General features: G+C 42.0%; 1 protein-coding gene across 1 annotated transcript; it reads right to left on the bottom strand.

Annotated features, from left to right (window-relative positions):
- Nucleotides 1-1,231: 1,231 nt before the first annotated feature.
- Nucleotides 1,232-15,405, bottom strand: LOC116995811 (BPI fold-containing family C protein-like). Its single transcript, XM_033058810.1, has 15 exons — nucleotides 15,291-15,405; nucleotides 14,817-14,928; nucleotides 14,565-14,693; nucleotides 13,634-13,789; nucleotides 12,813-12,876; nucleotides 11,901-11,961; nucleotides 10,908-10,999; nucleotides 8,884-9,057; nucleotides 8,138-8,191; nucleotides 6,693-6,863; nucleotides 6,098-6,165; nucleotides 4,781-4,823; nucleotides 3,905-3,968; nucleotides 3,048-3,124; nucleotides 1,232-1,431 (listed from the first exon to the last, which is right to left on the bottom strand). The coding sequence occupies exons 1-15, from the start codon at nucleotides 15,403-15,405 to the stop codon at nucleotides 1,360-1,362; spliced, it is 1,452 nt and encodes a 483-aa protein (XP_032914701.1). The 3' UTR covers nucleotides 1,232-1,359.
- Nucleotides 15,406-16,110: the final 705 nt, after the last annotated feature.

Here is a 16,110-nt window from a genome sequence, read left to right as displayed (position 1 = left end):
GGCCCGCCGCAGCAGCGGACAGGAGCCGCCGAGGCTCAAACCTCCTCGCTCAGCCCTGCCTCCTGCTGCCTGCTTCCCTCCCTCCCTGCTCCTCCCTCCCTCCATCCGTCCGTCTGTCTGTCTGTCTGTCCCTCAGTAGCCCGCCCCCAGCGAAGCGTATGCCAGGCCCGTCTCCCACGATGGTGGAGCGGTGCCCGCGGGCCGGGGTGTGACAGGGAGCGCAGGGAGCCGGGTTGTACCTGGCTGTCCCCTCCCTCACACCACGTACGGGGAAAACCCCAAGTATTTTTATCCAAGTGTCTGTGCATGCTGCCCCCGGGGCAGAGCAGCTTTGGCCGTGCGGTATTTAAGTACCGCCCTACAGCAGGGGGATAAGCTCGCTCAGCTCCGGACAGACAAAAGCTGCCTGCACCCCATCGCTGACTGCGTTTCTCAGCAGGAGGCACGAAACGGGGGCTCGGGAGGGCAGAGCTGGCTTCCCGACCAGGTTTGGGCAAAGAACAAGCGGCTACGCATTGCAGGGTAGGCTTGGCGCTCTGCAGAACCGTGCTCACATTTGCACACTAATAAAGTACTGGGAAAAAAGGAGGAGAAAGAAAGAGAGTAAGATGACATACCCAAACGAAGGAAGAAAAGTGTCTAACCTTCAATTCAGACAAAGACAAAATTTTGGAGAATTAGATTTAGAGGACTTACCCAGAAACACTGAAGGAATTAAATGTATCTAACCTGGTTAAACAGCACTAAAAAGGGCACATGACAGACACAAGGATTTGGATAGTCATTGGGAGAGATGGAGAGTGGTAGTGCTACTGGCTCACATCCTCCTGCATCCTCCTGCTTCTACATAAATCTCAAGATTTATGTTAAGACACTGCAAAGATTTTAGTTCCCATTGTAACTGGGACAGTTCACAGCTCTGGAGAGGGCTCACTCCCTGCTTCATGCAAGGTGTGCAGAAGGGAAGTGTTTAAGGTTGTTACAGCAGAAACATATTAGCAGCTGTATCTGCCCTAGCAGTATTTTGACAATGTACTTTTCCTAATTTTAAGAGATTGCAGCACCCTTCTGGAAGTGTATCGACAAAATTGTATTTCAAGAGAGTCATTAATCTTAAAAACATTTTTGCATCAGTGAAACTATAAAATAAATAAATGTCAAGCACGTGTTACATGTTCTCCCTTGGGTCTGCTTGTTGCCACCATTATACCAGCTAATCACTCCATCAGCTTTTTTTGATTCCCAGCACCCCCTCTTGCCCCCAACCAGGATGGGGATTGTCAGAGCTCAAGTTAAACATTTCAGCAAAACTGGACAGTGTTTAGTCTTCAGAGTCATACTATTGACTTGATTCGAAGTTCATGCTTTAAAAGTGGTCTCTCTTCTCCTTTGGTGATTGTAGTGGACATCAGTCGAAATCAACACATATCCCTGCAGGGAGAACAGTCATGGACATACTATGAATGAAAATGAACATGTTATTTTGAGGTTTCTTAATTTCAGATTGATCTTGGTGTTTAAGGTCCAAAAATCTACTGAGAAGAGCTGAGCCTTGGAAGTAACAAGTTTTATTCCACTCTGTCCTTTGAACTTTGCAAAAGAGCTCCATCTTTTTCTGGGTGCCATCCCTTTGCACCATGTTAGTGACAGAACGGAATCTAAAAATCAGGAAGGTTCATCTGAGCCTTGAGGCAACTAGGCAAGCATCACAAAGTGAGATTATTTTTTACCTAATTCGTGCCACTTAAAAATTAGCCATTTAATCTGAATTTGTCCTTAAAGGTTCCCCCACTGTCAGCACATACAGAGCAATGAGCGTGCAGAGAGCAGTTCATCACAGTCACAGAATCACAGATTAGGTGGGGTTGGAAGTGGCCTTAATGATCATCCAGTTCCAACCCCCTTGCCATGGGCAGGGACACCTTCCACTAGATCAGGTAGCTCAAAGCACCATCCAACCTGTCTGTGAAAAGTAAGAATTGTTTTTCTTCCTATTGACCATAGCCATCAGACTGGATGGAAGTGGAAACTCTAGTTCTAGAGCCTAAACTCTGGCCTTTAAATGGGAATCTCATTCACTTTGCTAGGGCATAGCAATTCAGTGTTGTCTCTCATTCCTTTTTACTGATGGGGATACTGGTTAGAGAACGTGAGGGGGGAATGGGCACCACAGAAACACTAAAATTCTGCATTCACAATTAGTCTATAAGACTGTTGGCAGTGAGTGCCACTGAAAACAGTCTCTGAACAATTATATTTTGTAGGAAATCAGATATGTGGGAGGCAAAAAACAATTAAAAACAACTTTTACATTTCCTTTCCTGAGTTGTGTTTTGTGCTTAACTGCAAACAAAGATTTTGGAATTTCTGCAAAGAAGAACTTCAGAAAAACTGAAAGTAACTTTGAGAAGTTGTTAAACAAGTGGAGAAATGCAGCAGGCTTACTAATTTTCTGGGCATTCATTTGTCAGCAATGCCCTTGTACTGACTGCTTATCTAGCAATATTCTGTATACTCAAACTAAGGACTAGACTTGGAGAAGGATAACTAGAAGGCAAAAAAATATTTTCTGAGAGCTCACTAACTACTTTTGGCTACCAGCCTCAGTCATTATCACCAATTATTAACAAAATCTGGGCATCCTAGGTGCACAAAACTGAATTTGCCTCCCTCTCACATTCCAATTATTCAACAAGACTGTGAGATAGCAAAAACTCAAATTTTATGTGATTGGCCAAACTAACAATATGTTAAACCAGTTTTTTCACTGAATTGCAACTTGCAAGGCTGAACAAGTTGTACATTTAATCACTCCTTAGTTATATATTCAGTTGTAACTTTTCCTCTCAAAGAAAGATGTATTTGTTTCTAGTAGAATTTTACCATTATTACAGATTTCATTTTAAACCCATTTTTACTACTTTGGTAGCTCAAATACAGCAGATCTCTGGCACTGTAGAAAGTGAATAAATGCCTAGGGAAAAAAAAAAGAAAAAGAGGGATAACCTTTCATAAAGGAAAATATTTCATAAGTTTCAACATCTCACCTGTTCAATTGTTATGTGAGGTCTTGTCAAGGTAACATTGGCCAGATTGGGAAGAGGAAATCCTTTTGACAGTTTAGCTTAAAAAAAGAGACAAACGATGATTTCGGTATGCATTAGAAAGGTAATAAACACCTGTCCTTGAACAACACTGTTTATCCAGAGACTTGTAGGTCATTTATAACAATTAGCCCCTTAGTCTGCATAAGCAAACCTGGGAGGTCACTAAGATTCTCATTTACCAATGGGAAAAAAGAATTACAAGTGCTTCCCTCTTGGCAGAGTGTTGCAGCCAAACCAAAGCATTTCATGTTCAACACATTACATACCAAGTGATTTGTCCCTAATGATCCCTAAGGGATTGTTAATACAACTCTACCATCATTAGAACCTGTTCCCATTTGTATCCATTAAGTAAAGAAGGTGATCATCCCAGTATAGAGGGCTGACACAAAGCTGTATCTCCCTCCAGGGCCTTAAATAAGATTTATGAGAGGCAAAAGCTCTGTTCTGGTCTAATAAAAAGGAATACATTTCATGTATTGTAGCCTCAGGCAGGTGTGCAGATTAGAGAGATGTTTGCTTTTCTCCCTGATGCATCCATCAGGACCACCTAGACTTAGATGAAGGCAGATGAATTTTTACTTTCCTAGCAATTTTTGCCCTTTTTGCAGAACAGGGAGAGGGACCACTTATACCCCTACAGATCAATCTCTGCCTTCCACTGCTTACTGGCTGATAGTCATTTTCCACTCCAAGTTAATGGGAGATGAAAACTTAATCAGAAAGTCAGTAGAAATTCCTAGAATGACCCATTCTGCTTGAAGCTTTTTAGTTGATGCTTTGAAATACAGCCTTACCATTAGCTGATGGAATTACTTTAGTCTGTAAAATGTAAGATAGGATGTTCTCCAGAAGCAAGACCTGCCACAGACAAGAAAACTGAGTTAGGGATCGTTTCCTGATAGTGGTAGAAGTGTCATGCCCTAATCCTGGATGGAGTTGGTAGGCTCTTAGTCAACTTCCAGTTCACTTTTGGCCTCAAAGAGTCATAAGCTCAAGTGAACTTTGGATCTTAAGGTTTTGGAATGATGCAAAGGAAGTGAGATGCAGAATGCAAATGGATTTCATTATGCTTGGCCAACATTTTAATTTAAAACAGTTTATTTGCTTTATTTGTGAGATAATTTATCACCAATAGCAAAGCAGGACCAGAATAGTTTTATTCCTTTCTCCTCAGCTACTTGGAGCTGATTGATTATACAGAGAATGAAATGACTCTCTGCGGGGGCAGGGCCTTCCTCTGCAAGGCTACAACTGCACTGTTTCACGCATCAGAGGGATGGATCTTGACTCCCCCCTCCTTGCCGTAATTCCGAGCACCTTGATGAGCACCCACGAAGTGCCTGTGCCTCAGCCATCCCTGTGACCATTGGACGGCGCTCTGCTCTGCTGCTGCAGGTCAGGACCGCTCTGTTTCACCGTGATAATTCGAGAGATCTCTGCTTACTGCAGCCGGGGAAACTACAGAATGTCTCGTTTGCACAGCATTAGCTTGCCCCAAAGAGTTTAATTTCAGAACAGAGACGTGGCTGCCAGAAGACAGGAAGAGAGCCACTTGGGAATGAAGCCAAATGATTTAGAAATACAGATAAAATTTAGCTGCTTACTCTTTAGCCTTGATATCACTGATATTCTTAGTTTGCATTTCCTATATGCTCCAACTACCCACTTACCTCAAAAGAGCCAACATTGGAGTGGGCTAGGGAGAATTGGATCCTGAGGGGAAGAAGAGAAACAAGATGAGTCATTAAGAAAGTATAAATACAGTTATTCTAATCATGTGCAGTCATTGCTGTAGAGCTCCAGGTCTTAAGAAGCATCAGTAAAGAGATTTTTGAATCACTTTCACACACTGCATACTGCTATATAAAGATGTGGTTTTCTTGGAGCATTGCTGAGCATCCATGCAAGAGTGTGCTAAAAGGGCTGTAGCCAGCAATGTGAATGTGCTTCTCCCTCTGTGCTGTTCTAGAAATCCTACTGGCAATTGATTTTACCAAGGACTTGAAGGGTGTCAGGTATTTTCCAAAGATTTTGGTACATCTGCATAATGCTTTCATGTGAGTCTTACCAGGAAGAAAGGATCTGTTCATTGTATGGTACTGCTGCTGCTGCTGGTTTTGTTGGTACTGCCTCTGTTTCCAAATTGAAGTACTTATTCCCTGTGTTACTCTTGTATCCAACAAAAGATTTCTGAGTTTCCCCAGCACCAGTACCCAAGGCCAGCTTCCAGCACACTAGATTTTCCTCTTTGAAAATTACTGCAGGAAATGCTAACAGCACTATCCTCCTTAAATTCCTAACAACCCTCTGCCCTGACAAACTCTGCATGTTCATAACCCTGTGTCTTTCATAGGGACTTTTATGAAATGGAAGTCCCAATTCCCAGTTGTGAGGTCCTGATATATGAAGCTTCTTCTCCATGAAATGTGACATGCTAGATGTGTAAATGACCTAGCCTCTGGTCTCCAGATTTCTGAATCTTGGAATTTGTAGGACTTCAGTTGGTGAATGTCCTCTATAAGAATAGCTGCATAGGGGACCTGCAGGGGCCCAGATTCTTTACCGTGCTCTGGACTGCTCTGACATTCCTTAGTGGCACAGGTTGTCTAGAAAGCCATGACATCTTGCCAGCTGGAAAGTGATGAGAGAAATTCTCTGATAATTTAAGGTCATCAAAACTGCCCTACCTGCTTAGTTTATCTAGCTCAGAGGAGGAAGAAGATGTAAAAAGCAGGGAAGTCCAGTGAGACCACTTCCCTGCAGCAATCCACTGGTGGGAAGTCCCTTGGGGCCATGGCACTTGTCAGAGAGAAGCTTCCTGCCTTCTCTAAACTGTACAAGTGTTGCCAGATTTAGAGAATGTAAGCAGATGAATTTACCAGCAAAATATATTCATAGTTACCTGATTATATGTCTAGACTACTAATGTTGGGATTGCTAACTTTTTTTTTTCCAAAGGAAATCTTTTTCATCCCAGGTTGGATTACCTGTTCAAACATAGTGAGCCCATCAATTTCTGATCAAATATATTCAGAGAAATGCTGGTGTTGGCCACCTGCAGAATAAAGAAACCATGGGTTACCAGACATAAAAAAACCCAGGACTCTTCCTGTGAATTAGTCACAAATACATAAATACCATCTTTCCAGTTATGCATGGAAGCTGTTTTAGGAAAATGCAGCTTTCGCATTACAAGGCTGCACACAGTAAATGTCTTTTAATTTGAACGGCACTGACAAGAGCTGAAATGAGGGTAATGAGATGTCATTACTCAAAGCCATGGAAAAGATGCCAAGAGGCATGACTCACACTTGCAGAACTGTCATTCCAGAGAATAAAACCTTACTTAATCAGAGTCACTATATGTTGGGATTTTTGTCCATCTGTATGAAAATGTTTTTTGCCATAGAAATATCCTATAGGTTAGGTGGGGTCATGCCTACACCTGAGACTAAGGGGAATCTGCATGTTTAAGTACTAGAAATTTGGCATTTTCTTTTTTTCTTGTACAGAGTTTTAACAGAAGGAAGGAACAAACATATTTAACCCTGAGTTAAATGTCACCTTGTTTGTTTTACTTACTATGTTCAGTGTGAACAGAGACTGGATGGTTGAGTCTGGCAGAACGGCCAAAACCTCCACGGAGCCCTGAATCTGTACTGTGAAGGAATCCTTCTGCAAGCTGATCATAGGGATTTCAGTAGACATTAGTTTCAACATCACTGGGTAAGGTGTAACTGAATATTTAGCTACCTGTAAGATGCAAAGACAAAAAAAACCTTTTTCTCATAGAATGGATTAGGATACTGCATTTTCTCACTTTTGAAACAATAATTTTGAAGTAGTTCCTTATGATGAGGTTAAGGATAGCTGCTAACATAAGATGTTTATTCAGGTAAGCAGGAAATAAAGGCTTTCTGTGGTGCTAAATTATCAGTATTGACCACTCAGGAATGCAGTGGAAAGTTCCTTCCACTTGAAGAATACAAATTTTTCCATATTATTTCAAGAGAAATTAAAATACTTGCTTGTGATAAAAGGAGATAAAGGGACCACGGATGTGGTACTTAGTCACACAATAAAAGAGCTCAGGAGTCATTCACTTTGAAATTCACCCTTCTCAGGAGATGGGCTCTTCCTCTGGACTGTCCTCAGAGGAGCCTCACTCTGTTCATTGCCTGAAGAGTGAATAGGCTCACAAAGTTCAATATTCAAAACAGAGGGGGTGGAATATTTGCATCAATGCTCTTGGCATTTTGTGGAGAACATCATACATGACTGCCCTTGGAGAATTCTTATATTTCTGAGGAAGGAACTTAACATCTGGGAAGCAAACAAGAATGTGAAGTACTTTGAACTATTAGTCTGATTTCACCCATCCTTGGTATTTATAGCCTAGGGGTTCTTACGCTCATTTTTGGATTCTCATTCTGTCTCAGAAGGCTGGTGGAAGCCATGTGTGCTCATATTCTCTGTCCTGCTATATTCATCTCCTTAACCTAAAATAAATGGAAATCCTGTGCATCTGCCTTGTCTGTTCCATAGGATGTAATGTTTCCTGTCCATCTGTTAGCTCATTTTCCCGCACATGGTCCCTTCCCAGGTTTTCTGCTCATCAGTCACAGGCCAGGAGCAAAGTAAAGAGAATTATGCAGGTTGGGGAGGAAAAAAGGAGATTTTTTTGAGCTGAGGCCCTCTTGGATGTCTCTGAAAGCAGGACTCATGACTGGAAGCTTTTTCCTGCATAGAGCTGGTTTTAGGCTTGGGCACAGTGCCCAGAGAAAAGACTGATGTGCAAGGTTATGGGCCAAGATTATGTTTGGTAACAGTGCAAGTCATTCAACTCACCATGGGGTGGGAAGTGACAAGGCCCATCTGCTCTGCTGTTACAAGGCACACATGTGCCTGCTTCTCCAGTGCAGGAGCCCTGCTGGCCCTATAAGCCTCTGGGATACACCAGGAGTGAGGTGTCTTGACACCCACACTGGGCAGCTTCCCTGAGACTTCGTGAAAGTAATGATACTCACCTCAGGGATAATACTGCCAAATATCTCTGTGTTTATATTAAAATAGCTGCAAGTCTGAAGGAAAAAATAAGAGAGAGAAAACAAATGAGTTACCAGATTTGACCTTCATGGTCAGCTTTCCTCTAAATGCATTATTCCAGTCATTTCAATGAATCTTTGATTTTGTGCCTCTCAGAAATATTCCTAAGAGACTCGGTATACTTAAGGTAGCTTCCCAATAATACGTGCCAAAATAATTCCTCAGAAAGCAAATGCTTAATGTCATTATAGTTTGGGCTGCAGTCTATAGGTTTTGGGACTTACTGAACCTCCTGCAGTTGGGTTAGCCAAATCAGGCAGCCTCCAAGTCACAGATGCTGTGCTTTGACATTGCTTTGCTTACAAGGCCTTGTAATACTTTCATTCTATGAAGATCCATCAGAAAACAGCCACGGAAGCTGCAAAATTCCCCAGAGTTGATCCCTTGTCCTTATTAGAGAAGTCTGTGCCTCAGGTCCCCAAACCTCTTAATTTTTGTAACAAAGTTGGCAGTATTTGGTGCTTGGCTCAGTGGAACTTGGCATGCCTGCTTGTGGCCTGAGGCATCTATATAGAGCATAAGTAAAACAGAATAACAATACCCTGGTATTTATAATCTACCATCTCAGGACTCTACAGACCAACTGAGAGCTGTGTATGGCCACGTAGTGACATCTGGCAGGTCAAAGCCCTATCTGAGCCACCCCACTCCCCTGTGTCCTGCTCACCTCCTCTGCAATGGTCATGTTGAAGGCCCCTGTGGTGTAGTAAGCAAATGAGGAGGTCTGAAAGAAATACTCAGAGAAGGCAAGGTACAGCATGGAGTCACTTTGGTCTGGGATTGTGAGGGAAGCTGCCACGTAGGGAGAGTCAGTATAGTTTCCAGCTGGGAAGACTACACCCTAAAAGTTATTGTCAGAGATAAAAAAAACAGAGTCAAAATATAACTTTACCATGTCTGCAGACAATGAATGCTACTTTCCTTGACTTTGCCTAGGCTATTCATTTGGTATATAAATGAGTATGCAGACTTTATTGCACACCCTGAAGGCTTGGTGCTTTCAAGCAGGTGGCAAAGGCAAGTTCCAGCATTTGGACATCTTCACAGATGAAGCCCAAGGTCTGTCTTTTGGGATACTGGTCACCTACCAAGGACAGTCTACCACCTCAGATCACCCTCTAAATTAAAGGTCTAAATATTGCATGAAGAAGTGGTCCTCCTTTTTGAAAAGGCTTTCTCCTTTCCTCATCTCCAGGAATTTAAATCTGATAGCTGCTGGTGAAGAGCTATCCAATGGTCTCAATTACAAAATTGATCTCTAAAACCAGAGGTCTTTCTTGGTCAAAATCAGCACTGTATTCTGCCCAGAATCAAGTTGGTAACTTGTGCAGACAAAAGAGAAGCCTAAAATGCCTATGTTGTCTTCTGCATTACCCATCATATTGGCCAAGCCTTGCAGGTCTAATACTTTCAAATGCATCCAGATGGAACAAAAAAGTAAAACTGATTGGAAGTCAGAAAACTGATGAAGACATTTAAAGGTTAAAGTTTTTTATGTCCATTTTATTAGTTCTCCTGTTTCTGTTTCATGTCAAATGAATTTTGTCTGTCTTTATTTTCTTATCTATCTCTAAAGTTCCTGTTGCCTTTTAAGGACTATCAAAGTGCTTACAAGTTGTTTAATCACAGTTGGTGACCTCTCCATTCAATCCTCACCTGCCGGATTTACCAGTCTTTGTATATTTCCCCATTTATTAGCTCCTGGGAGATTAGCTCTTGGAACAGTCATGATTTTGCATCTTTGATATGACTCAAGTCCCTGCTTAAAACCTAGTTGCTGCAATACTCAGAAGGGTTTGACAGCAGCTGCAGAGCTGGGGTGCTGCGACAAGTGTCTACCACACTAACTAGTTAGCAGATAATAACTTTTTGTTCCTCTTTGTTTCCACCTCTCTTATTTTCCTGTTGTCCTTTTTTAATACTTAATTTATAGGATCTTTGTGACAAGACTGTCTTTTAATTTGACCTTTGTAGAGCACCAAGCACAAGGCAGCTTAAACTTACTTAAGGATCTCAGATACTATAATAATGACAACTACCCTCAATCAAATCATCTTATACAGAATGACAATGAAGTCATTTCAGAATCAGGAGCTAGTTGGATTTTAGTTTCAATACATAAGGAGACTTTTCCCTTAAATTGAAATGAACTTTCAAGTCGTCAGACTCAGCAGCATTCCTTGGGCTCCCCTGCTTTTGAAAGGGTTTTCTGTCTTCCCATTCAAGAAGCCAGGGGCTTATTTCTTGCTCTGATAGTCTTGCTTTCTTCTCCTCTCTCATCTGACAGCATCTAGTTAGTCCCATGTATAGAAATATTACCCTGACTGACTGAACAATGAAGTCCCAGCTATTAATCAACAGTGAGAGAAAGATGAGTTTGAATTTTTTTTCTTTTCTTTCCTTTCCCTTTCGTTTTTCTCCTGTCTTGCTTAGTCAACTTTAACTGCTCTCTCTTTTCTACAACCAATTCAATAGCAGTTTAAAGAAAAGGATGTGGCTTTTAAATAATTCATTTCACAACAGTATTGTCACAAATTATTACTGTAACAAATGCAATAATGCTTTTAAATGTCTGTTTTCTCAGATAGTGAGCCTTTATGTTCAGAACAACAATCGCGGTTATCTTAGAAAGTGTCTCACAGAGTAATGGAACCCACAGCAATGTGGGCAAACAGCACTACAGACAACTACCTTTAAGTCCAGGTCAATGAATGGTTGGAAAACTGCTGGTGAGCTACTTAAGGAGTAGTCTACTTCAGTCAAATCATCAATCTGCATTACAGCTGTAAGGGTGGCAGATAAGACACAGAATATTACAAAAACCACAGAAATAATTTTATGTAAAGTTAAAAGTAAGTTTCTGAAAAAGAATGACACAGGTTGTTCCAGAGAGTAGGGAAAAACACAACTAGGGACCTCCTGACATGCATTCTGACCTCAGATTTGATGTTTCTACTGAGACCTTCTGTAAATCACCTTCTCTAGTCTGTCTATTTTTTTCTCATTGTGGAAAGTAGGTTTCTTCTAACCCAAAAAAAGGAGATGGCTGTATCAGTGCTTCAGGGCATAAGGAAGTGTTGTGATTTCTTGTCATGCAGTTCTAAGAGCATCCCAAGTGCTTGTAACTTGCAAATACTTTCCCAGGAGGAGAGTGCCTGATCTGCTTAGATACCTGTGTTTTGCACATGGTACCTGAACAACACTTGGGGTGTCTTAAATGCCTGCAAATCTAACCCAAAGTGGTTCAGGTGAGAAGGTTTTTGCAAAGGAGCTTTTTCATTTTGTCCCTGGCAAGTCTGATAAATAGGCAAATAAAACTTAATTTCTAGGCAGGAAATTAAGGAGAGCAGGCTTCAGCTTGTAAAGTGCTGTGTGTGCAGGAAGCATGGTAAGAGAAAACTGCCTCAGCATCAGTACTTTGTGGCCTCTAAGTGGCATTTCTCACAATAGAAGTGTACACACTTGCAAGGTAAGAATTGCTACCAAGTCCTTGGCTCTTAGAAACACATATTTCTTGCTCAAGTAGCTCAGCCTTTATTTAACTGTGGTTCTGAATGCAAGGGAGCAGATGGAGCAGAGGGACTGATCCCACTCCTGGAGGCACTGCTAAGCAGCCACTGTTAAGGAAGCAGCTGAATATCACTGATCAGAAGAGAGAAAACAGAAGGAAAAGGAGTGACTCACCATTCAGTGATCTGAGGTCTTCATCTATCAACTGGATCCCAGCTCTGATATTGGGACATGACTACAATAAAAGCACACTCCAGTTATGGCCTGATTAGCATGGATGTATAAGCACCTCGTACATGTGTGCTAGCAGATCTTTCTGCTGGATGACACACACTGCAGCATTTGTTTATGAAAACACCTAATCTGGCTTCTCTTCAGCTGACTGGATCCCCAAGGTTTCTGCCTGGTGCAATGTAAGATGTTGTATGTCAGCTCTGCAAAAAAGACAGAAGTTTCCAGAGGCAGCCTGGTGGGGGTGACAAAACCACAGCCTTAAACAGTGTGAGGACAGGTCTCATATTTGCGTCAGAGGAGAGATCTCAGAAGCAAGGAATCATTTAGGTTGGAAAAGACCCTTAATATCAGTGAGTCCAGCTGTAAATCCCTGGACAGAACAACAGCCATCTCAAACTCTGTTCCCTCTCAGTGGCCTGGGCAGGTTGTCATCAGAACTACTACTACTTTGATACGATGAAGTTGAAATGTCATACAATCAGTTGATACACTGTAATTTCTCTATGCATGGCCCAGTATATGTTTTTTTTGCCAAGCATAAAAATGACCCAAGCCCCAGGATGTCTGTAGGTACACAGGCAGGGATTTATTCTGCATTGGAATGGAAAAATAACTGTATTTTCCATCCCTACTGCTACCTTGGTTGAATGTAGCTGTGTCAGTATCTTGGCTATGAACCTGTCACTTTATCTGGAATCATTTCTGGCTGGCAAAATGATGACTGTGCTGATCAGACCAGAATAGGACTATTACAGGATTATTTTTCTAATTCTTCCTTTGCCAAGTTCACAGCACTGACTTGTGAATGCTATCCTCCTTACACCCCTCCCTTACCCAATGTGAAAGGCTTACATTAATGACCAAGCTCCTGTGAATGGGTTTCTTCAAATACTTGATAAAGAAGTTATGCAGGAAGCTAGAGAGAAGGAAGAAGGCAATTAATGGGTCAAGTACTACGGTCATTAAGAGGAGAGAAGATATCTCTGCAGAACATGAATTTAATGGCCTCTTAGTGTGATAGTCTAGTACACATGGGAGCTTTTTGAAATGTAAAAATCTGTCAGAGAGCCAGCATTTAAAAGATAATTTCAGCACTATGCATCTCAGCCTGGGTTAATTAGTATTTATGAAAAAGGGATTTCTTCATAGCACCATCATCATATATGTAGAAAATATTCTCTGCACTAGGAACTTCCAAAACAAGCAAAAATAAACAAACAAAACCAACCCTGCAAACAGGTGACAAGAGTGGTATTCAGACAGTGAAACACAAGAAAATAATGAGATGCTGTTTCATGGGGCTGTACCCAGAGGCTTAACAGACAGTCTGGTTCTGTTCAATTTTGATAGCACTGTGAGTAGGAGGAGTGAAGCATAGTACAAGCTTGTAACTTCTACCTAGAGCTGAAGATTGAAATTACCTAGGGCTGAAGTTTGAAAGAAGCGGGTGCTGAAGAAGCACAAGGGATTGTTTGATTCTGTCTTTATCTTCTACTGTATGTAAATACAAGGATAAATACCAATGTTGGCCATTTTAATGCTGTATTAGGGTCCCAGTTCTCACCTGTGATGCCTTATGATGCCTAAAAGCAATTCTATATGCCCTAATTTGTCTCTGTGCCATTCATTGACAGTTACTTGTGAGCAAGTTTATACAGATCTCTTCCACTTACCCAGTTTTCCCATTCAGCTTGATATCAACATCACCAGAAGTTGTCCGGCAGCTGGTGAGGGATATTGACGTAGGGCCTGTATTATCCAGGGGTGTTGAAAATATTGCAGTAACAAACACCTTTGAAATGTGCACTGTGCCTCTTCCACTGTCTTTGCTGCACCAAGTGAAAATAAATAAAAATTTTAAAAATCCACCTCTTCACTATGGAATTTCTGGTGGTGAGGACCCATGGCTGGTCCTGGTCACTGCCACTACTCTGCTTTGGTTGCCTGTGTGGGGTGCTTGCCAGTGAGGTCAATGTGCTTCCTGCAGTGTCACCCCCTCAGCTCCCAGGTCCCCTTCCCCTGCACGCAGCCCTGCTGTCCCTGGCAGAAGCGCAGATCAGAGACTGCTGTAATTCAGACAGTTTAGCAATATAGGTAATGTGGGTTGTAGGGAAGGGAAGAGGGATTTCTTTCCTCTGAAACAGCCTGGGACTAGGAAGGTGTGGAGACTGCTCTGAGGATATTGCCATTTGCTCATCCATTTTCCATCAGCCTTCGAACTGTTACCTCTTGGTGGCATAGCAGAGGGTTTCTAATAGTGCGACTGCACTATGAGGGTTTATTATACTAGACTGTGATCCACCACACTACAGTTTTTCTAAATGTGTCATTAGCTGGCAGGCTGGACAATGACAGCATTCAGCTAGACCAGCAGTCCTGTACTATTTGCAGCAGTGCTTCTGAGCCATGGGCTCTTTATCAGTGCTGATGTCTGAGGGGGCAGGGGCTGTCTACCACAGAAGTACCAGTCTGTGCTCCTGAGTTACTGCTGCCTGCAGATAAAGAGCACCTTTACAACAAAGGGGTCACAAGAATAAACTAAAATCTGCATTTTTGTATTATCCATTAAGAAAGAAATCCCAGGACATGCCAAGCTGTACATACAACATCCAGGTCCTTATGTTCCAGTTCATATCAATGGTTAGAGAAGCATTTCCAATCACCAGTTTTATCCCAGACCCTGGTAAGAGGGAGATGGAAGCACTGGGTAATTCAACAGCAGTAACATGTATCCTAGAGCATGAGAGAAAAAGGGAGAGAAAAGATTAATACAATGGATTTAGTAAGTCAGAATGAACACAAGACAAGATTCAAATTTCAGTTCAGACACAAATTGCCCCCAGGGAGAATACTTACCTTGAGATGTTATATTTGACATTACCAAGCCCAAATTTCTCATGGCCAGTCAAATCAGGGAAATACTCCTTCTCCATATTCTGCTTCAGGATTTCCAGCCCAACCTCCTTGGCTACAGGAAAACAACAATCAATTCAGTTGCCTTTGATAGTGTCTGGGAATTTAGAGTTATGTGTTTCTGGCTTAGGAAATGTGATGGACACAGAATCTGAAAGAAGGTGGTGTCTCACTTGAGACCCAGCCGTGCTATTTCAGGTCTCCTAGTCATGGCAAGAGCTGGACTAACTGATTCAATCTGAGGTCAGATGAATCTTGATATGCTGTACAAAGCAGCTTACTGACTTTACTCTTATTGTGCTCTTAAACTTTCCTTTATTGCCTGTCGTGGGGTCACTACTCCCACTGCTCTCTTTCCTTTGTCATATCAGTATTCAAGGCAATGCCACTAGCAGCTCTTGAGAACATCACACATACCATACTCCAGTCCCTTCTGGGTGATCCTCACTTTGAGTCCAGGGTTGGCACTCAGTTGCCCACTGAGCAAACTTAAGAGGAGGAGAGAACAGCAAATCTTCAGCATCTTCCTCATTTTTTGGAGGACCTGTAAATAAATATTTATAATGATAGCAGAAATTTATGCTGTGTCACTTGGTGGTTGTACTCCCTTCGCCCCTACTCTGGACATCAGCTTTCCCTCCAGAATGAAGATAGTGTAAAGTCCAGCAACCCTGGAAGAGAAGACCCATTCTCCACAGACTTACAAAAAGTGGGCTCCGTGTGGTAGAGGAGAAAAGTCAGCCTATTCACTGCCATAGAGACTGGGAAAAGTGCTTGGGATACATCCATTGGGACAAACATTGAATTTTTAGACTGTAATTTGGTGGCTCTACAGGATTCACCACAGGGTGAGTGTTTCACACTGAGTGAAACAAATGCCCATCCCAGGGGTTTCTGTGACAGGATTTAAACCAAGATGGAGCCATCTGTATAAATCACAGACTGCATGTAGTGTGAAATTCAGAAGGTCTTGCTTTCAGCAAGGTTTCCCAGGGAGAGTGAGAGAAGCCACCCTGATGGAGAATTTTTCAATCAAACTGAACAAAATCAGAGTGCGGTTTTGTTTTTTCCCTAGAGCTGGGAACAGCCTTATATGGATTTATGTGTCATCTGGGACTGACCTGGCAAACAGGTCACGTTATTATGGTTTTCCTTATGTCCAGCTACTACACTGGATTATGAGCAGCTGAAAGTACAGGAGAGTGTCTTTTCTAGCATTACTCTTACAGATAAAATT

This window comes from Catharus ustulatus, chromosome 4 (genome assembly GCF_009819885.2).
Source record: "Catharus ustulatus isolate bCatUst1 chromosome 4, bCatUst1.pri.v2, whole genome shotgun sequence".
Classification (NCBI taxonomy): Eukaryota; Metazoa; Chordata; class Aves; order Passeriformes; family Turdidae; genus Catharus; species Catharus ustulatus.
The sequence above is the reverse complement of the archived record's forward strand: the minus strand, read 5'-3'. Positions and strand labels throughout refer to the sequence as shown.